At 42.8% G+C, this 21,953-nt stretch overlaps 2 protein-coding genes across 2 annotated transcripts in view; one reads left to right on the plus strand and one right to left on the minus strand.

The window, feature by feature from the left end:
* LOC147905942 (NAD(P)-binding Rossmann-fold superfamily protein) overlaps positions 1 to 7,348 on the minus strand; it is a 120,778-nt gene extending 113,430 nt beyond the window's left edge. Inside the window, exon 1 of the mRNA XM_087375754.1 lies at positions 7,151 to 7,348. Within this exon, the coding sequence (XP_087231880.1) occupies positions 7,151 to 7,253 (103 nt within the window). The 5' untranslated portion in view covers positions 7,254 to 7,348. The remainder of the gene's footprint in view (positions 1 to 7,150) is intronic.
* LOC147905943 (ATPase GET3B-like) overlaps positions 1 to 21,953 on the plus strand; it is a 221,915-nt gene that overhangs the window by 100,516 nt on the left and 99,446 nt on the right. The window lies entirely within an intron of this gene.

Raw genomic sequence — 21,953 nt, forward strand, 5'->3', positions numbered from 1 at the left:
TGGACCTGGTTGGTGATAAACCTGGAGGATGCACCTGCTGTACACCTGCTGTACAGGGTGCGGTGGTACGGGCTGCTGTACCTGCCGTAACAGTGTGCAGAACCGCAGCAAATTTTGCATAAGGGCCAGCCCTACTTATAGGCTTGGCAGCCTGGTAGCAGGTCAACTGAGGCAGGTCAGCAGACCTGAAGATAGGTCGATTCATACCAGTCAGCCTGGATCTGGTTGGCTGATTTCACAAACCAGGTCGGCCTGGTCAGGAGGATTGGCTGCCTATAAAAGGGCCCATGCATGGCTCAGTGCATTTCACACGGAAGCCCTTCTTTGAGGGCACACAAGAGCAGAACAGAGCCAACCTACTTTGCCCTCACACTTCAGATTTGCACAGCCTCCCTCACAGTTCATTGGATGTTTGTAGCTCTTTCTTTGGAGTGGTTTCTCCTTTTGTAGTTGGTATAAATCTGAGTACTGTTTTGAACTATTTGTGCTGCTCTATCTCTCTGTTCTTTTATAGTTTGTGGGTTCAGAATCCAGTGTGCCAGTTCTTGGACAGCGTCATCTAGATCTATCCACTGCATTGGTGGCTGAAGCTTTAGCCTTTGTTCTAACATGGTATCAGAGCCAATGGTGTGTCTCTTCTAAGAAAGGAATCCCTCCAAGGTCGAAGGAGACCCCGATTCAAGTCGAGTGTGCATGCCTGTTTGGTTGCTACAGTGTATTCTATTTGCTGTTTTGTGATTTCAGAAGTTGTGGACCCTCTTGTGCCATTCTGAACTTCAGAGATGCAGGAAAGTTAAATGGGATTGACTATCCCACTGGAAGATCAAGCTCCTGAGCCACCTTGTGGATAGGGAACTCTAGAACGTGACAACACGAACGGAACTCAAGCCCAAGGCTTCTTCAGGTAAGGTGACAGTGGCTGTAAATCTGGACAGACCTAAGGCCTACCTACCACACTTTTTGACCTTTTATTAATCCTAACCCAAAATTGCTCCAAGGGTAATTTAGTGAGCTAAGTCCATAGTTCATCACTTTTCCCAACATGATGTGCTTACTTCTAACATGGTATAAGAGCCCAAAGGTACAGCTCTCCTAATCTACATCACTATTGAAGGGAGGAGCCCCTTTGCTTGACAGAAATAGACTCTCATCTTTTGCACTTTAATAAAATGTCTATTGAGTTTCAAGGTTCTAGATTATCCCTCTCTGGATGATGTCATCCTCCCATATGCCTATTCACAACTTTGGGGTAAAGGAGGAAAGCTGGATGGTACCAATTATCCACTTTGCAAGGTGAAGATTCAAAGCCATGTGGTTGCAAAGAAGACCTCCAAGGTCACTAGACACATCTTCAAGACATGACGACATTCATGAGTTAAAAAGAGATGCCTAACCCTTTCTCTCATTAGAGGGAGGACAGACTCGATGATCCCCCTTGTATATAGATTGCAAAGGCATCCTTCAAAGCATGAACCACATTGAAGGATACCTATGAGACAACAAATTCGACAGAAGTCTTAAACTCTAGAATCAATTGTACACTATGAAGATGGAGGAAGGTGACTAACTGCACAAGCACATTACGAAGATCGAGGTTGTTGGAAGGATGGACATCAATGCACTAGTCATGTCTGCTATCAAACACACTTTTCACACGGGTTCTGAGAGTTCACAACCAGCATCATAATCAAAATGTATCAAGTCACTCACCTTTGTTGCTGTTTCCGATGGGTATGATGCTTTTCACAGGCCTTCAACTAAGTAAGTTTAAGGCTTGTGCAAAGAATCATACTCGTCACGGACAAGCGTAGAGGCTAAGAGAACACCGATGCATATTTTTTAACACCCAGGAATTATGCATGGTGTTGGAGATATCATAGTCAAAGAGTGGTGATGCGATGTGTTAGTGTGTAGTACTAGGTGATCTAGTACTAGTCTATGTGAGTGAGTCTTGTGTGAGTGCCACGTGTCATCATGGACTTATCCCATATGCACTAGGTGCTAGAGTGTATGTGAGTAGCCTATATAAAGGCTTGTACTTCACTTGTCATTATATACTTGATGAATGAATGAAAGCCTTTTGTTATGTCTTCGTTTGAGCATCATTTCCTCACACCCTAACCTTCTCTTTCTCTCTCTCTCCACCATGTTTCTAACATGGTATCAGAGCAGGTCAATCCAACCACAGCTGCCACGTCATCCTAGACCTAACCCTAATCCAAAACCCTAATTCTGCTTTCTTCCTGCAGCCACCGCCATCCTTGCTGCCCTCATTTCGCCTCTGTTTTGCATCTTTTTGTGACCATTGGCACGTTTTCGAAGAGATGCCTGCATACGAGCTAATTCGGAGCTGTTTCATCCCCGTTTTTAGGGTTTGCATGCTACAGCAGAAATCGACCACCTGGACACATTATTTGCAGACTTTCGAGGTCTTTTAAAGGTTTTTCAACTTGTTTTGGAGCTGTTACTGCAATTTCGAGCTGTTTTGGTGCTGCTGGAGCATAACCGTCTACATCAGAGGTGATTTCAGGCGTTTTCCTCATCTGCTCCAGCATTTCAAAACCCTAAATCACCTTGGAGCTGCATTTCCAGTCACCTTGGAGCTGCTCTTAGCCTCCAGCTCTTCTACAATGCGTTGTGGAGGCCTGCTACTGCATTTCGAATTGTTCTAGCGAGCCACCTTTCACGTGGACAGCCTGTTTTTGCACTTCAGAGTGCTCTAGTGAGCTGTTTTGAGGAGTCCAGACCTACTGCAGCACTCAGTTCTACATTTCGAGGCATATTCTTGCTGTTTTCCATTAGGGTTTGCATTTTGGCATATCCGAGGTCATCCACCAGCAGCTGGACACATTTTTTCACACATTTCTCAAGCTGTTGAGTCATCTCATAGCCCTAGACCAGCTCCTTTATTGGCTGGTTATACTATTTCAGCTTGTTGCCTTTGCTACCTCAGTTTGACGCTATGGAGCCTCGTCCTCATGGTGAAGACTCATCAGCACCACTTTCAGCTAGGGATGAGCAACATGACAAAGCACTGGCGCTTATGGTGTGAGGTTGGTCAACAAATTGCTTCATCAACTTGACCTCACTACTTCAGCCAAGGAGAGCCTGGACAAGCTCAAGAATATTTATGCTACATCTATTGGATCTGAGCAGGAAGCTTCATCTACTGTGTTGCATGATCTATTCCTCTCCGAGGAGGAAGACGATGCTTAGTTCTATGTGTGTTTGTGTTGAGTCAAATAAAGGTTCTTAGCCTTGAGTTGTCCCTCTAAATTGAATGTATTTGGAGTCAATAAGCGGTACTCTGCCCTGGGTTGTCCCCCAAAAATGATTGTATTGTGTTTCACTTTAGTTGATGGTATTGACCACCCAGTTCAGAGTAAGGGGGGATGACGAGTGATGGTTTGCCCTTGCTGGTCGCAAGCTGACTAAGAAGTCACTATCACACCGGAGGTGTTGGATAGTTGGACTTGCTCTTTGCAATATTGCGGTGGAGGGGGGATCGGTCTACTTTTGCATGTTGGGTCTCACACGTCTTTGCTCTGAAGGGGGGTGTTGGAGATATCATAGTCAAAGAGTGTGGTGATGTAATGTGTTAGTGTGTAGTACTAGTCTATGTGAGTGAGTCTTGTGTGAGTGCCACGTGTCATCATGGGACTTATCCCATATGCACTAGGTGCTAGAGTGTGTGTGAGTAGCCTATATAAAGGCTTGTACTTCACTTGTCATCATATACTTGATGAATGAATGAAAGCCTTTTGTCATGTCTTCATTTGAGCATCATTTCCTCACACCCTAACCTTCTCTTTCTCTCTCTCTCTCTCCACCATGTTTCTAACACATGGTAGGAAACAAGGAAACATGCATTCCAAACCATGAAAATGATAGCCGATGGGTAAGAGACTTTGCACAAGCCTTAAATAAGTAGCTTTAATGCCTGTGCAAAGTATCATACCTATCAAAGACAAGCGCATAGGCTAAAAGCACACTGATGCATATATTTCTCATCTCATGTATGATGCATGGTAAGAAATATGCATTCCAAACCATGCAAATGATATCCAATGGGAGCAGAAGCCAAAGAGCAAAAAGAGTCACTATACACTCATCCACGAGAGTAAGAGCTACAAACATCAGCACATAGGCTGGATCACTACATCCAAAAAGAACTGCCTAAACTGAGAACTATAGAGGGCACCAGGCTACTCCTCTCTCCACCTACGTGCCTTTTGCAAAAGGCTTCAGCGTGATAGAAATGAGGAAGGCTATGGCCCTCCTTTTATTCCTAGGACCGACCAACCTGAACCAGATGCCAAAAGAGATGGCCCAAAAGGACCGACCAACCCAAGAGTAGCTCTTGCCGACCTGAACCAGATGCCAACCAGATCTCGGTCTTTTGAACCCATAGTTGCCCAAAAACCGCATTTTTGGGCACCCAAAACAGTTCGCTGTTTCCAAATCTAGAAACGGGTTTCGGACAGGTCCCCCAAAAAAAAAAGTGCTTTTGCAGTGCCTTTGGAATTTATCCAAGGTAACACATATATAGAGCAGCAATCTAAGAGCTTGTAGACACCAATGCTTAGCTATAGAAGCAAAAGTACCAGCACACACACACACCCGCCTCAACCACCAAGTAAGAACCCATCGGCGGGTAGGGCAGCTTTTGCTCTCCCTCTCCAGCCTCTCCTATTGCTCTCCTCTCATCCTACAACCCTCGTCTCAGCCCACTGCCCCTCCTCCTTGCTCTCCTCTCTCGCATATCCTCCTTGCTCACCTCATCCCTTGTCCTCTCCTCCTCTCCTCCTTGCTCTCCTCTCCAACCTCTCCTCCTTGCTCTCCTCTCCTCCTTGCTCTCCTCAGCCATTGCCCTCTTTTCCTTGCTCTCCTCAGCCCTTGCCCTCTCCTCTCCTACTTGTTGTCCTCTCAGGCCTTGTTGTATGACATACGTATTAATAATAATTACATATATAATATATATTTTATTAACCTTACAAACCGAAACTCCGTTTCTTCTGGTGCCCGAAACTCCGAAACACCGTTTCCTGCCCATTTTCGTTTCCCCGTTTCCGAAACTCCTGGGAACTATGTTTGAACCCCAATCCACCTGCACTGTGTAGCCCTTTACAGCCTATAAATACGCATCTTTCCAGGCCCATAATCTGCTGCTGTTTGCAGCCTCTGGATGCTCCATAACAGCCCCAAGATAGGACAATTGCATGCATATTTCTGCCTGTCAAATCTTACCCTAGTCTACTGCCAACTATGTCCTCCTAAATGGGGGCTAACAAGAAGGGCAGTGACTACTAAGTTCTAACAGATATACCATGATAAGACTAGAATATATCATTTTTTACAAATTAGCATGTTTTTGTGTTAAACGACCGTAAGGACAAAGGAGAGAGAAACAGAGACCAGGGAAAAAGGGGAAGACATGAAACAAACTAAGAGAAGAGAAAAATAAAAATACCTCAGTAAACAAAGCAACGCTTCTGGGTTTTGAAGATTCTAGAAGCTATTGGGAAATGTCTGAAGATGTATGAAGGGCAAATCTTTGAAAAATGCAAAATGAAGATGAAGCAGGTTACTCAGCAGCTTACAATCATCAGTGAAGAGACCTAAGACAAGGATTCGGTGCCCATAACGTCAAGCAGCTTAGCCGCCTTTCAAGACTTCTGTAACAAGTTTCAACTTAACAAAAAGGACTTCGTCTATTGATCTAAGGATCTTACAGACTTGGTTGTGCAAAAAGAGCAAACTTATTACGAATTGGAAACCTATGGATGTGGAGATGAGCATGCTTTTCCATCATAAGACAGCTGGAAGAGGATACCCATCAGTCAAGTCTCTGGAGATTATGCCCCAAAGGTTTCCAAGAGGTGAAATAAGATAGGACAATATGAAAGACTTGATAAATGGACTTTATAAGGAGGAGATGGAAGGAGAAAAGCAGCAGCAATCGAATTATAGTACAGGTCATAAAGCTCTTCACTGCAAAGAGTGTGGACATTTGGCAGATGGACAAGTATGGCATACTTTTGATATTGGAGCTCAATTAATTAATTGTGGAGGGGAACCACTGGCCAAAAATACTCACAACATGTTCAATAAGCGACGGAAGAAGGCTTCCCAAATGACTGTGATGTAAGCCTTTATAATCGAAGGAGGTAAGGAAAAAAAGGCATAAGACTACTGAACGTATAGGGTGAGTAGCCTGATGGCCAAGGATTTAGCAGAGGGCCAAGGATAACATGGTGAAAACGCCATCGATCAAATACTCATTGGAAATTGATTTTTAAAAAACTCGTTACTGTGGGGACCAGAATTGGCAAAGGAGGGGTAGAGGTGAAGGATTCATTAGTGGGGAGCTAGGGGCTTAAGTACAAAGTCCATACCCAATGGTGGTGTGGCTGAAGTTGGCATGCTTCAGCTTGAAGGAGAAGCTCTCTATCAATTTATTATTGACGTTGGTAAAATGAAAAAGGTGGCCTCAAACAGACTACCCCAAAAGGCTCTAGAAGCTAGAAAAGCAGGAAGGATATCTCCGGCGATTAAGAATTGGCGACAACAGAAACGATGGATAATTATGGGGCCTAAAATGAAAATGGCCTTCAACAAAAGGCGGTTAACCTCGTGCTCACTCAGGGGCAACAAGACTAATTAAAACGAATCTCAATGCATAAAAGAGAAAGCAGAAGGGGCATGATCTAGCGATCACAATGGGTCAATCGAGGAAAATCAGTAGAGAAAATGCAAGGTTCCCTGTGGCGGAAAAATCGAGCAGATATCTAGAGCTGCAGCAAGAGATGTATTCTTGTATTCGCATTTGATCCCATAGGTCGTGATAGGTTTCCCAGTGAGTATTTCACTGCATTTACTCAACCAATATGCGATCTTTACAATTCTGAAAATATGAGATGAGACTCTGTATGAAGCAAACAGAATCAAAAACTACATTGTAGGCTGATTGGATAAATGTTTGTTGGCATTATGTTCACAAGTGTCTCGTGCTTTCGAAATCGCCCAATAGAACGGAACGTTGGAATCGTTGGAAAGATAATGCCGAATTGTTTCGTCCGAGAACTACCAGGAGGCGCATTGCATTTGGCTACGAAGCGGAATGAGAAGCAAAGAAGGGGAAAAAACGTACAAGCAATTTGTTCATGAGAGGGCGATTCCAACGAGCTGTAGAAAGCGAAGAGAGGCGACGATCGGCAGCGTTGGACGAGCAATCGCCGAGCCGCTGTCTGCATGATGGATCGCTTGTTGGCGCAGAGATGAATGAAATGATGAGCAAAGAGCAAACCTTACAGCATTTTCATCCAAATTTTTCTACTTTGAATTGAGTTTCATCCAGCATTAGAACTTCATACACAAATGGTTAGGTTTTTTTTTTTTTTTTTTTTGGAGGGGGGAGGAGGGGGGGGCCCGAAATGTAAAAAGGAAAAACTCAGAGGTACCAAAAATATGAAATTTTACAAGACTCGCTACACGCTTTATTTGCTACCAGAACTTCTCGCCATCTCGAACTGAAAAAACACAACACCTCTAGCACCTTGCCCTTTCAGTTTGTAATCATATATGCCTACAAAGGGGATCTTCCGGATGTACTGCAAGGAGACAGCACATACAAGATCCCATATCCGTACCTCACATGAGATGAGTCGAGTTGACAAATGGTTAGTATTTTCTGTGTTGAATGAAAATCAAATTAAAACAAGACTACCCAAGTGCACCGTGGTAAAGCAAGTGCTTTATGGCATGCCAACTGCAAAGCCAGAGCGTTTGTTTTGTTGGGTTCCCTTATTAATAATCTGAGAGGGGATTTAAGGGTTGTCATAATCTAAAGGTGAGATTGTCGCATCTCCTTTGGCATGCCTAGTCAAATTTTTACCTTGTTAATGCAAAAGAGAATGCGAAAGAGACGTCATACGATTTTTGGCCCTGCTAAGGGTCTATGGAGGGATGGAGAAGTTTTTTGTTAAATCGTTTAGAAGTCAGTTCATATGGTCAAGGTGCACCACTAGGAGACAAGAATGAAGAATTTTCCAGACAAGGAACTTTATCTTGTGAAGAGATGTGCCCTTCCATATCCCCCTGCATCTCTCCATCCACCATCTTTGGCCCCTATGGAGTCCCCATAGTTGATTGCATTTACCTAACCTGATAAATTGCTCATGGCAACCCTATAAAAACAACTCAACTTGCCTTTATTCAATGGCTTCCCAAGTCCCCCCCTCCACATTATTGTCCTCCACATTGAGATGGGATAACATTAGTAGGCCAACAATTCTTAGGCACGCCCTGCAAAACCTATGTCATTAAAATATTTTTGAACTATTCAGTCTAAACTATGCACCAGTGCCTTGAATCAATTTCCAATTCACTTTCCTTTCATCCCAACTGTCAATCCGTCTCTTAATACCCTTCTTACGTATAGATCTAGCCCACGACAGATCAAGCCTGGCCAAAGGCTTTCCTTCCCTCTAACTAGCATGGGACTACCAGAGACGCTCTAGTAAACTACCATCACCGCATCACCCACTCCTTCCATTCCATGTTAACAGCGACACACAGGATTTCTAGGCCCTAATTAGGCCTTGCACACTATCTGACGTTGCAAGCTTCAAAGGGAAATCTAAAAATATTTTGTCATAATATGAGAGACCATGCCATACCCCCACTTGACCACCTTTAGCCCTATCAACATACCATCTTACACATTGACACCATGGGGCATTCCATCCAAGACTTGAGGAAGCCATTTGCCTAGAAGAGCAATGTTTCGCACGCAGACATCGGGGATTCCAAGCACTCCCTTATCTTTCGGTGCTTTCATAAGCTCCCAGGAGATATAGTGAATTCTCATTCTTCCCTCCTCCTCAACCCACACAAACCTTCTCAATAGCTCCTCGATCTCGTTCCAATGTGAATAGGTGCCCACAAAAGGAAAATCCATTAATTACTTGCAACACACGTCGAAAGAAGATAGGTATTAAGCTTACGTTGAGGCCACCTTGCATCGATTGATTAAAGTATGCTTGCAAACTAATCTGCCTTAGATTCGTGACTTCTTCAAAAGCTTATGCCTCTCGATTATTTTGCCGCCACAGCTTCTCAAGAAGCTTCTCCACACCACTATATAGACCAGCCCCCCCAAAGGGCAAAAAGGCAAAGAGGGAGAGGGGAGGAGGGAAGATCGAGCGAGGAGAAGAACAAGGGAGTTGTAGGAGGGGATCAGAGAGGCCCGAAGTGAGGTGAGATACATGTGCGGAGTGCGAGGCTTAAGCAAGCGTGGCTTGCGAATACATTAATCGCAATAAGGCTTTACACCGTTGCTGCTGCAAGAACATGCTTTACTAAGATGCATCTTGCATTCCAACCCAGAGCAATCCCTGACCAAACTCTCAATTTCTCCTTGAATTTGCTCAAAAACCATTCAAACCTTTGTTTCAAACTTTAGACCTATTGGAGCTCCCAGATACTTGATTAAGCATCCCCTATCTATCCACTTGATGGTCAGATCCTTTTCCTAGTTCACCGGAATCTATCCTGAGTCCAAACTCTTTTGGCCAACTACAGCATGATCCCAATGCTAGACCAAATGAGTTCAATATACCGAACATATTCCCTACCTAATGCTGATCCTCCTGTGAGAAAACCAGCATATCATCTACAAACATTTGTAGGCACAATTGCCCACCATTGGGAAGGCAAAGACCTGCAATTAGCCCCTGCTCCACACCCTTTTTTACTAAATCCATTAGGAAACCGTACAAAAGGCAAACAAAAGTGGGGCCAAAGGGCAATCTTGCCTTACTGATGTCTTCAGACTGTAGCATCCCACCACACCTCCATTAATGCACAAAATAGGAGAAGCATTCCCAAGCAACATGCTAACCATCCTTATGAAGCCTTCGCCAAAGCCCAACTTCCTTACACCCTCAAGATAAAATCCCACCTTATTCTATCATATACTTTATCTAGGTCAAGACTAAACAAAACACATTTATGTCTTGAGTTACACATGCATAACAAGGCCTGTAGAGACATTGAGCACATTCTCAAAAATAAAATCTTGTCTCACTGAGTTTTAGGTTTAGGCTTTTGTCTTTTTGTGAGGGTCCTAAATGATTTTGTCACTTTGTGTGGATTAATTTTTTGGCCTTACATGAGAGGTAGTGAATTATTTTGTCATTGAGCTTCTATGACACCACCTTTATTAAAAGCATATGAAATGACGGTCTCTTGCCAAAATGGCCACATCACCACTCATATTTAATAGCACCACCTTTACTAAAAGCAAATGAAATGAGGGTCTCTTGCCAAAATGGCCACGTGCCCACTCATTTAGCTTTTATGACACCACCTTTATTAAAAGCATATTAAATGAGGGTCTCTTGCCAAAATGGCCAGATCCCCACTCATATTGAATGGCATATCCCCTCTTTCATCTCTTTTCAATCATCTACCTTTCTCCATATTCATTCAATTTTACTAGCATTTTTCTCTTTCCCTTTTGTAACCTTTTGTTTCCCTTTTATGAGTTATTGGAAAATTTTATAATAATATTTATCCAAGCTACTTTACATTTTCTCTAAATGGGGACTTAGTAATTGTGCCACCTTGTTGAAAGCAAGGCCATAGTGGTGACTTCAGCATAGATATCTCTCAAAAAACACCACAACCAACAAATCCATGATGGACTACTTTCACTTTAGAATTCAAAGAACCAAGTTACTCATTCGCATAATGAAGAGACCATTGCATTGCATACATTTACACATAATACACACTAACACTTACACCTACAATAACATTCTAAAAGGCAGGGCCTTAGTGGGACTCCCACCTTGTTTGAATGGATTTGGGAGACTAAAAGGCTTAATTTAGATAATTTTTTTCAAATTACATGTGGAAATTCATAAATAAAAGAGTTCAATCCCCCACTATCAACAAGAGTGCATGTATGCACACAAGCATTGGCTTTGGCTTCTTATGAGGCTCTATCAATTAAGGTTCTATCGAAAATAAATTTAACAAAGACACGACACAGGGTCCATTAAGGCCTGATCCTCCCTTCAAATGTCAGAGGTAGTGCTTTAATATTGCCTTGGTGATGTGCAAAGATTTGCGCCTTTTGGAAATTGAAGCCCAACGAATACATGAATAAGACTACGCTCAAAAGAGCTGATAACTCATCCTTGGTTGCAACCTAAATAATATTATGTCGTGGACTACAACCATATGAAATATCATCCTTCGATCTTGCATCCCATGTGGCATCTCTATTGTTGATTTCAAAACTTATTTGCATCGAGAACATGCATCAAAAGAGACAAATGTTGTAAGAATTCAGGCTAAAGCAACATTGATAATATTAGAGTCTAATAGTATCGACTAAGTACTTTATTGTATCGAATAAAAACAATCACCGGATAACGCAGGACATTGTCAATTGAGTGCTTGTTTTCAACACTAGGTGCGAGCTCTGGGTCTATAGTTGCTACGAGAATTACAACTTCATCATCAGATTGAGTTATCATTTCAATAATTGGCTCAAAGAGGTAAGGGTATTTAAAACTGTCATCATAGAAGATCCATGTTGGGGTTGATACGTTTTCATTGCCACACTGCATACATATCTTTTCGTTTACAGATGACCACACTTGAATTGGTCTTTGAAGGAACTTTGAAAGCCATGCAATGGCAAATCTATATCTTCAAAGACCACCGCGTTATATCGGAACACTGATTCATGTAAGATATTCGTCATGTGTTTTAACTCCATGTTTTTCACGTATGAAGCTCAAATCCAAATATGCATTGAAATAGTTTACTGCATGTTGGTCATTGTTGTGCAAGTTCGAAACAAAATTTTGGATTGTTATAGTTCGTAGTTGTTCATAGGTCATCCCATTTTTCAACAGGTACGTGATTGCATAAAATAAACAATCACTTGGTGTGTAACCATAATGCATGACACGGCTTAACTTCTATTTGTGCAAGATGTTATCAATTGATTTGTTTGGGTCCAGTGTTGTTATTGAATGCCAGGCTCGCCTTTTTTTTCTTAAAAGAGAAAAAATCTTTCAACAGGGCTACCTTTACAATTTTAAATGAATCACTTTGATGTCCTTCTAGAAGCCGTGCATAGCTTAGTAACGAGAATAAAAAATAACTAAAACAATGAAGGTTTTATAAATGATATCTCCTGAGCCAGTAGTTATAAGCAAAGTGTTGATAGCAACTTTCCTTTTTTTTATTTGATTATTTTTTCTTTTACAGTCTCAGTAGACAGTCTCAGTAGACAACAATCTTTTCATTCGGCAGGCATAAAGCCCGTTAGGCAAGCATAAAGCCCGTTTGGCAAGCATAAATCCTGTTTGGCTGGCATAAAGCCCTTTCATATAGGCAAACATTAGTTTTCAAGTGAACCGACTTTTTTGGCAAACGGCATTTTTTTCTAGGCGAACCGGCTTTTCTAGCAAACGCTTTTTGGATTGCAATTTTTTTCCTTTTTTCCAGGCAACGGCTCTAGTAGATCATACTCATCCTCAGCTTCTGAATTCTACAGGCCACATTCGTCTTCAGGATCTATTATTGGTACATAGGAAACCAACACATTCCCAAATCATAATCACTTAGGAGTATTCAAAAGTGCACTTAATCGTACATATATAGTGATAGTTAAGTCCCATGCGTTATCTAAGGAAACCCTTTTGAAAATATCTTGAAGAAAATGGTACCAAAACACTCTCTATAATAGAAATTCAATGAAGAGAATGGGCACAATCATTGATCGGCTTTTTGCGAATCCCATGTGCCATTTCAGCAAAACCTTATAGGGATACCGCAATGCAAATGGGATACACAAAAGCAGACTACAACAAAAACATTCCACAATTCTTTTTTTTTTAATAAAGAAAAATTCTGGAAAAAGAACGGAGTCACTCACTGCTGGCCAGCACCTGCGAATTCCATGTGCCATTTCAGCAAACCTTTGTAGGGATATCCCAAAGAAGATGGAAAACGTGCACTCTTTTTTATGCGTAGGAATACTTTCCAAAAATCGATTGGAAGAAAATCAAGACCATAATCACTTGGGAGTATTTAAAAGTGCACTCAACCATGCATATATAATAATGCTTAAATCCTGTGTGCCATCTGAGCAAACCCTTTCGGGAATACCCCAAAGCACATAGGACTAGCGCTCTCACCCTAATGAAACATTTAGTGAAAGAGAACGGGCACATTCATTGACCATAGACGATCACTCTCTCAAAATTACTGTTGGGATGCCTGGAAATTTCTCATGTCGTGGTTCCACTATCCATGCGTCATGATGAACCACATGCTAGTGTGCTTTGCTCAATGTTATGCTCACCTTTTGTGACCATCTCAACTTCCTCTCAGAACTATGTGCCTTATTGATACAATACTAAATGAGCATCTCTACCATGACGATTGCATCCGCGCACGAAACTATGCTTGGGCAGCTTGCTTTTAGGAGCTCTTTGATTTGCTTTATGAGGGCTAAAGCCTGAGGGTGTAGTGAAAGGTTTGGTGTAGCAGACAATTCACTAGTGGCCTTGGCTAGGAGCAGCAAAGCATCACATCCCTACAGCATCAAAGTCTAGGTAAAAACTCTGCGCCAGCCAATGGTCTTGATCGGCGACGTCAAGAGCAACATCAGGATGAGCAAGCAAGAGCTAAAAGGAAAGCACCTACATAAACAAGTCATGGAAGACGAAGAATATGGTAGTAACTAAAAAGTTGAGTGTGGAAACTTCATCCTTTAGCAATGAAGACAGCAGGAGATGGCATGCGTGAATGCCTAGAAGCTCAACAGCTCTATGGAAAGCTTTATGGGAGATTTTACTTGCATCCGAGTGCACAGAGACCTTGAAGGAACCTTTGGAAAAGTCACTTTGGTTTTGCGAAGTGGTTTTGAGAGCCTGTTAAGTGTTTTCAAAGAAAAAGTCGTTTTTTAAGCTTTTCCCTGTTCCATTCGATGACAGAGACTCCGTATTGACTTGTAGAGGCAACCATTGCCTGCTTTTGGTGTCCATTTCACTTCAGGAGCTTGGAAACACCTTCATTCTTGAATTTGGGATCATTTCGTTGGATTTCAATGTTTTTCTGCCCGAGTGTTGGAACTCAAGTTTGGAGCAACCATTTGCATATTTGTCAGTTCCGGTGGACTCAGGAGGTCCTAAAACTTCTATGTTGCTCATCATTCACACTCCGGTGGAGTTTACAAACAGTTCAGTTTCCAAAAACGTTTTTCAGTCGGTGTGTTAGACCCAGTGATTGGGACCACAGTTTCCAAAACCGTCTATCCCATTGCGTTTCGGACGCCTAAAAACCCCTACCTGTCAGTTCTTGCACGATTCGGTGGAGTATTTTCAGAGTTATAGATCTCTGTGTATTTGATTTCTTCTCTCTGTTATGCATTTTTCATTCTAAGGTTTTGAAACCTTAGATTTATGCCACATGGCAATGGATAAGTGTTGGCTCCCATTTCTCACTCATCGGTTGGGATTTTGGAGTTCCAACAGAAGAGAGATCTTTGCAAATTCTCTTGTTGAGTCCGATTATGCAATGGCACCCATGTTTTTAGGCATCTCAGGTTCTATTTTCAGTAGCGGTCATTATCGTGGAACCATGATTTCTTGAGCATACCTTATGCAGATCACTCTGGTTTTGTAGTTTGAGCCGTGTGCACTCATTCATGGTGTGCATTGCGTTGCAGTGGATGATTTATAGGCCATTTGGATGCATTGCGATCCTTATTGGATGCGCTGATAGGCCCAAATTGCCTTGTGGGATGCTTTTTTTTTTTGGACGCTTTGCACATGGATGCTATTTTATGCTGAGGGACAAATTTGACACATTGCAGTTGATGCACTGATAGTGTTATGCTCTCTTGGATGAGATATTGTTGATGCATATGCCCATGGATGGTGTTTATGCTTGAGCCATTTGGCACTTATTGGCATTTTGGATTGCCATTGCAGTTGGCATTTTCTTTTGGGCCAGATTTGCTCATATGGATGCATAGTACATGCACATGAGTCAGCTGTATCTTTTGATGCTTTGAGCTTTGAGTTTTGATGATATATCACTCTATGGTGGCATACACATTTGGGTGCACCTGGTATTTGGTGTGATTCTCTCTTGCAGGCACTAGCATTTGGGATTTTGCTTTATTTGCATCATGGCATCCTCTTCCATGTCTAAAAAGGAGTTTTTCAGCATTAAAAAGTTTGATGGGACAAACTTTTCTTTGTGGAAAGAATAGATAAGGGATGTGCTTATTCAAAAGAAGCAGATAAAACCCTTGCAAGGGATTGCAGCTAAGCCTGCAGCTATGTCCACAGATGAATGGAATGAGTTGGATGCATTGGCAAAGTCTACCATTAGACTTCATCTTGGGGAGACAGTTTATTTCACAATAATCACTGAAAAGACTACCGAAGCTTTATGGAAAAAGCTATGTGCTACATATGAGAAAGAGACTGCCTCAAAGAAAGTCTATCTCATGAAGAGATTGTTTAAGCTGCACATGAAGGAGGGAGTATCCATAGCTTTGCACTTGAATGAATTTAATATCATTTTCAGTCAAGCTTCAAGCTCAAAAGCTGAATTTCGATGTGGAAATGAGGCCAATATTTCTCTTATGCTCATTACCATTTTCATGGGATACTTTCCGTACTGCTATCAGTACTCTGCACTTGGTGGAGTATTGAACTTTGATGATGTGGTTGGTAGCTTGTTGGCCAAGGAGATTAGACGGAAGTCAATGGAAGGCAACAAGCAAGATGCAGCTTTAAATGTGCAAAGGGGCAGATCATAGTCCAGGGGGAAGTTTCAAGAAAGAGGGAAGTCCTTTAGCAAGTCAAGGCACAGAACATCGAGTGTCACTATTGTGGCAAGAAGGGCCATATGAAAAAGGATTGCTATAAGCTTAAAAGAGAGCAAAAGGATAAGAAAAAGAATGCAAATTGGGGTGCAAATAAGAAGAAAGAGAGTCCAAGGGAGGATAAAGGAAAAGTGAAGATCGAGGAGATCAATGCAGTCACACATGATACTGACAATGACATTCTCTTCATGTCTAGTTTATCTGCAGAGTTGCTTACCACTTCAGATGATGCATATTCCCAGGATTGGATTTTGGATTCTGGTGCTTCATTCCATGTTACTCCCCATAGGGAATGGTTCTCCACTTATGACAGTGGAAAGACAGGTTGTGTGCATCTTGGAAATGACTATGCATGTGACATAGTGGGAGTAGGTGACATAAAGTTTTCTTTTGCAAATGTCTGCATTTATTTTGAAAAATGTGAGACATGTGCCTAAGCTGACCAAGAGTCTCATTTCAACGGGTCAGCTAAATGATGTTAGTTTTCAGACCATCTTTGGTTCTAGGAGTTGGAAAATTCAGAAGGGCTCTATGCTTTTGGCCAAGGGTGGCAAGTGTGGGACTTTCTATCCCTTGCATGTATAAGGGGTGTTTGATCATGTTGTTGCAATAACCGAGCAGCCAAGCACTTCTTTATGGCATTGCCGGTTGGGCCATATGAGCCAAAATGGGATGAAACTCTTATGCCGTTTGGGTTATGTACCGCTTGTGAGCACTGTCACTATGGGAAGCAGACTAAATCAGCCCATAAAAGAAGGGAAAAGAAAGAGTTTGAAAAGCTTGATTTGGTGCATTCAGACGTATGTGGTCCCATGCCTACACGGTCATTAGGCGGGGCTGAATACTATGTGACATTCATTGATGATGCAACTAGGAAAGTGTGGGCTTATGCTATAGCTCAGAAGAGTGATGTGTTCCAGGTATTTCAAAAATGGTTGGCCTTGGTTGAGAATCAATTAGATAGAATGCTTAAATGCCTATGGACTGACAATGGTGGAGAGTATCTCTCTCATAACTTTCAGCATTTCTGTGATACACGTGGGATTAAGAGGGAGGTCACATCCCCTCATACTCCAAAGCAAAATCCAGTTGCAGAAAAGATGAACCATACCATTCAAGAAAGGTTGCAATGCATGCTTTCCAATGCAAGTCTTTATGGTGGTTTTTGGGCTGAGGCAATGAAGACTACAGTGCACATGATCAATAGATCACCTAGTAAGAGTTTGGATGGTGGTATTCCTGAAGAGGCATGGAGTGGCAAGAAGCCCTCTTACTCTCATTTGCATATATTTGGGTGTGAGGCATATGCACATGTGCCAAAAGAGCTTCGAAAGAAGCTAGATCCTAAGTCTAGGAAATGCATCTTTATGGGTTATGGTGAAAGTGGGGAGATGGGCTATCATCTCTAGGATCCAGAAGCAGCAAAGATCATATGCAGCCATGATGTAGCCTTCAATGAGAGGAAGATGCATAAGGCACCCATGAGGGATGTGGAAATGAGGAGAATCACTTTCCAGGACATGAATCCACCTGCATATGTTGATAGACAGCAAGCTGTCCATGCACCAAATGTGCAAGAAATGGTACCACCAGGTACTCCCACAGGTATACAATCAAGGTAGATGATGGATCATCTATTGGTGGAAATGATGAGCCAAATGTGGCTGATATGCAGGTGGGATAGCAAGCTGAAATGCCCTTGAGAAGATCATTTAGAGTGTCTAGACTAACAAAACATTTGTGCCTCAGGATCTATGGAGCACTCTAAGGTGGATGGAACCTATATGGAAACATGATGAAGAGAGTGCTCATGACATGTACCTCAAGTCAATTAGGTTCCAAGATAGATTAGCTTGGACTCATAAAGAGAATCTTGAGATAGTGCATAGTGCTTGATTGATATTACTTCAAATGAACCTCCCTTTTATAGGTGAGGGTACTTACATCCATTTTGCTTACTCACATGTGGGATATCTCCTCCATGCCATGTGGCAGCTTTCCCTTTACTCATACCTTTGCTCTACAAGTGCTCATGGCACCACAACTCTCAACACCTCCCCTTGGTACCATGATCCTTTGGCTACTGCAAGGTGGTCAGATGTGAGTTACATTCCATCAGCTCCCCTTAGTGCTTGCATTGCTACTTAAGGTGGTAAAGTGTGGTTTACATGTCAATACCTCCCCTGGGTGCTTTCATAGCTACTCTCAGGTGGTCAAGTTTGATTTACAAAATATAGGCAAGGTTGGCAAGGTTTTGGTTTCTCAATACATTCCATTGATGTCGCCTTTTGGCTCATGGCTTTTGATGACGATGCTATGTAGTTGACCTATTGGTTCTTCAATCTGCAATCTTCTTCCTTGTGTAGCTTCATGCATGATGCTTTCTTCTTCCATGTGCCTTGATGCTTTATGTGTGGATGCCATGCTTTTTGCTATGGTCATCTCATGCACTTGAGCTTTTGGCATGCTTATGACAATGATGTGTGCATTCATGCTTTGATTTTCCATTTGTTGCAAAGGTCTTACCAATTGATTTCTTTCAATATTGGCAGTGTCTAATTGCGTACAATGATTCTAACTTGACAGGTGCGTAGAGCTCAAAAAGACAATCACTTTTCCTTTTTGGAGCGTGTGCAAATTTTTCCTGGATTGCAAGTTACGCCTTGTCGAAGTTTTTGTGAAGAAGAGGGCCTTTGATGATGTGGCACAAGGATTCACATGTTGAATTTCATACTGTGCTTAGCAAGAGGCTCTGTGTGCTTAGGTGGTACTATGGTGATGTGGCACTTTTAACTAACCCCATAACCTAACCATGGCCCAAGTAACTGAACCTAACCCCACTTATTGAACCACACCTAACTGTGGTTAAGTTTTATATTTGCCACGTGTCTAACATTTAGAACATTAGAGAGACTTTGAGAAAAGATTTGAGCAGAACGTTTGCGATGGAGCGAAGAGACGGTGTCGTGGTGGTGAAGAAGGCGGTGGCTGGTTGTTTACGCTGCTGAGGTGTCGTGAAGAGGTGGAGTCGTCCATCGATCAGGTCATCTGTTGGCACGGCTGCTTAGTTGCAATCGTTGGAGCCTTTGCATGGGTGCTGGAGTCCGCGTTGGCACGATGAAGGCTTGGAGTCATTGCAATCGCACCGCACTGAGAGCTTACAGTAGAAGGCGTCGTTTGATGGGTGTGCAGGAGCTTGGAAGACTTTTTGGCAGCCCGGTACTGTTTGGAGGCTAGCTGTGTGCAAGGCGCTGGACTTGCCCGTTTACAGAGTTTAGGCGCTGGCTTGTCGAGACAGTTTGTAGAGATAGCTATTGGGCTAGCTAATGGGTTGGCTAATGCGACTCATTCGGATCGTGCTGAGTGTGCTGAGCAAGAGGTCGTGTGCGTGCGGGGCACTGGCTCGCTGAAGGAGCGGAGCATCTGTCGGCTGGTGTTAGATAGGACTTTGCTGAAGGGAGCTGGTTGTCGATGGAGTCATTGGTGACTAGGTCTTGTGAGCTGCCTTGTGCAGGGAAGTGCTTGAGATGCGTTGTGGAGTCGCTAGAGTTGTTGAAGAGGCTACTGGCTGGTGAGCAGTCTAGCCGAGTCAAGGGAGCTTTGGGCTATGCTGTTGGAGAGCAATCGTGTTGGAGCAGAAGCCGAATCTATGGCCTAGAGAGCTGTGGCTTTTGGAGCCTTATGAAGTCTACCGTGGAGCATGGATGAGGCTTCACTTCAGAGGTCATCGCTGCTCGTTGTTGAGGCTTTGTCTATGCAAGGCTAGCTTGAGTTGTAGAGTCCATATCTTTCTCTCAGACTGAATACCTCTCTCTTAGAAGAGGATATGAGAGCAAAATCTCTCTCTCAATGAAAAGCGCACAAAGAACTCTCTCTTTCTCTCTCACTGAAGATTATGAAGGAATCGCTCTCAGAATGGGAAGACGGAAATTCCATAAGAACTCTCCTTCTAAAACTAAAACTAACCTAGGAGAAAAACATGAGCTCCTAAGACATGCCTACAACTAATCTAGGAGACTAGACCTAAGCTCTGATACCATGACAAAACATTTGTGCCTCAGGATCTATGGAGCACTCTAAGGTGGATGGAACCTATGTGGAAACATGATGAAGAGAGTGCTCATGACATGTACCTCAAGTCAATTAGGTTCCAAGATAGATTAGCTTGGACTCATAAAGAGAATCTTGAGATAGTGCATAGTGCTTGATTGATATTACTTCAAATGAACCTCCCTTTTATAGGTGAGGGTACTTACATCCATTTTGCTTACTCACATGTGGGATATCTCCTCCATGCCATGTGGCAGCTTTCCCTTTACTCATACCTTTGCTCTACAAGTGCTCATGGCACCACAACTCTCAACATAGACCGCCTGATAGGTTTGTTCCAGGGGTAGACTATGTGATGCTTACTGATTGCAAGGAGCCTTCTTGCTACAGAGAGGCTATGATGTGCGAGGATCAATGCAAGTGGAAGTATGCTATGCAATCAGAGATGAGTTCACTTATGAAGAATAAGACTTGGGACTTGGTTTCTTTGCCACATGGAAAGAAATTGCCATGTGAATGGGTCTACAAGATGAAGGTCACAGGTGATGATGTGCCTAGGTACAATGCCCGTTTGGTCGCTAAAGGATTCAAGCAAGAGAAGGGTGTGGACTTTGATGAGATATTCTCTCCGCTTGTGAAGATGACCACACTTAGATGCATGCTTGGCCTAGTGGCAGCAGAGGATATGGAGCTTATGCAGATGGATGTCAAGACAGCTTTCTTGCATGGGGATCTGCATGAGGAAATTTACATGGTGCAGCCGGAAGGCTTTGAAGAAAAGGGCAAAGAGCATTTTAGTTTGCAAGCTAAAGAAGAGTCTCTATGGTCTTAAGCAAGTGCCTAGAGAATGGTATCAGAAGTTTGATGCTTTCATTCGGTCCCAGGGTTTTAGAAGGAGTGAAATTGATCACTGCCTCTACACTAAAAGGGCTAAGGTTAATAGCCTGATACTCTTGGCACTATATGTGGATGATATGCTATTGGCTAGCAAGAATTAAAGGCCAAGTTGCATGAGGCCTTTGATATGAAGGATTTGGGACTTGCAGGTCATATTCTTGGTATGCGCATCACGCGTGATCGGAGTAGGAAACTCCTTTGGCTTTCATAGAAGGAGTATATTACAAAAGTATTGCAGCGTTTCAATATGGAGGGGGGGAACGTAGTGAGTACTCCATTGCCTCCATATGTGAAACTGAGTCATACAGATAGTCCCAAATCAGATGAGGAGAGGGCCATGATGGCCAAGGTTCCTTATGCATCAGCGGTTGGGAGTCTTATGTATGCCATGATAGCTAGTAGACCAGACATTGCATTTGCAATGGGAGTTGTTAGCCGGTATATGGCTAATCCAGGAAAGAGGCATTGGGAGGCAGTTAAGTGCATCATGAGGTACATGAAGGGTACCAAGGAGATGTGCATTTTCTTTGGTAGAGGAGACATGTGTGTACTTGGGTACACAGATTCAGACTATACAGGGCATATGGATAGTAGGAGATCCACTTCTAGTTATGTGTTCACCTTTGCAGGTGGTGCAATGTCGTGGATGTCTCACGCACAGAAGTGCATTGCTTTGTCTACCATAGAGGCTGAGTATGTTGCAGCCACAGAGGGTTGTAAGGAGGCTATATGGCTTGATCGGCTAGTGGGAGATTTGGGGATTCATACAGGTGTATCGACATTGCATAGTGATTCCATGAGTGCTATTCAACTAGCACGGAATCCGGTCTTTCATGCAAATACCACACACATTGAGGTCAGGTACCATTTAATTAGGGAGGTACTTGAGGACAAGCACATAGAGCTTGCCATGGTTCATACAGATGATAACCCTGCAAATATGCTGACGAAGAGTCTACCTAGTTAGCGGTTTGAGTATTGTCATGTATTGATGGGCATTGGATAGTATGCTCACTAGTTGTTCTCCCTTGCAGGCACATTGTCCTTTAAGTGGGAGGTTGTGGGGATTAAAGGTCACTGT

The sequence above is a fragment of the Dipteris shenzhenensis genome, chromosome 1, assembly GCF_047967505.1.
Source record: "Dipteris shenzhenensis isolate YYH24624 ecotype China chromosome 1, Dip_SZ_1.0, whole genome shotgun sequence".
In the NCBI taxonomy this organism is placed as follows: domain Eukaryota; kingdom Viridiplantae; phylum Streptophyta; class Polypodiopsida; order Gleicheniales; family Dipteridaceae; genus Dipteris; species Dipteris shenzhenensis.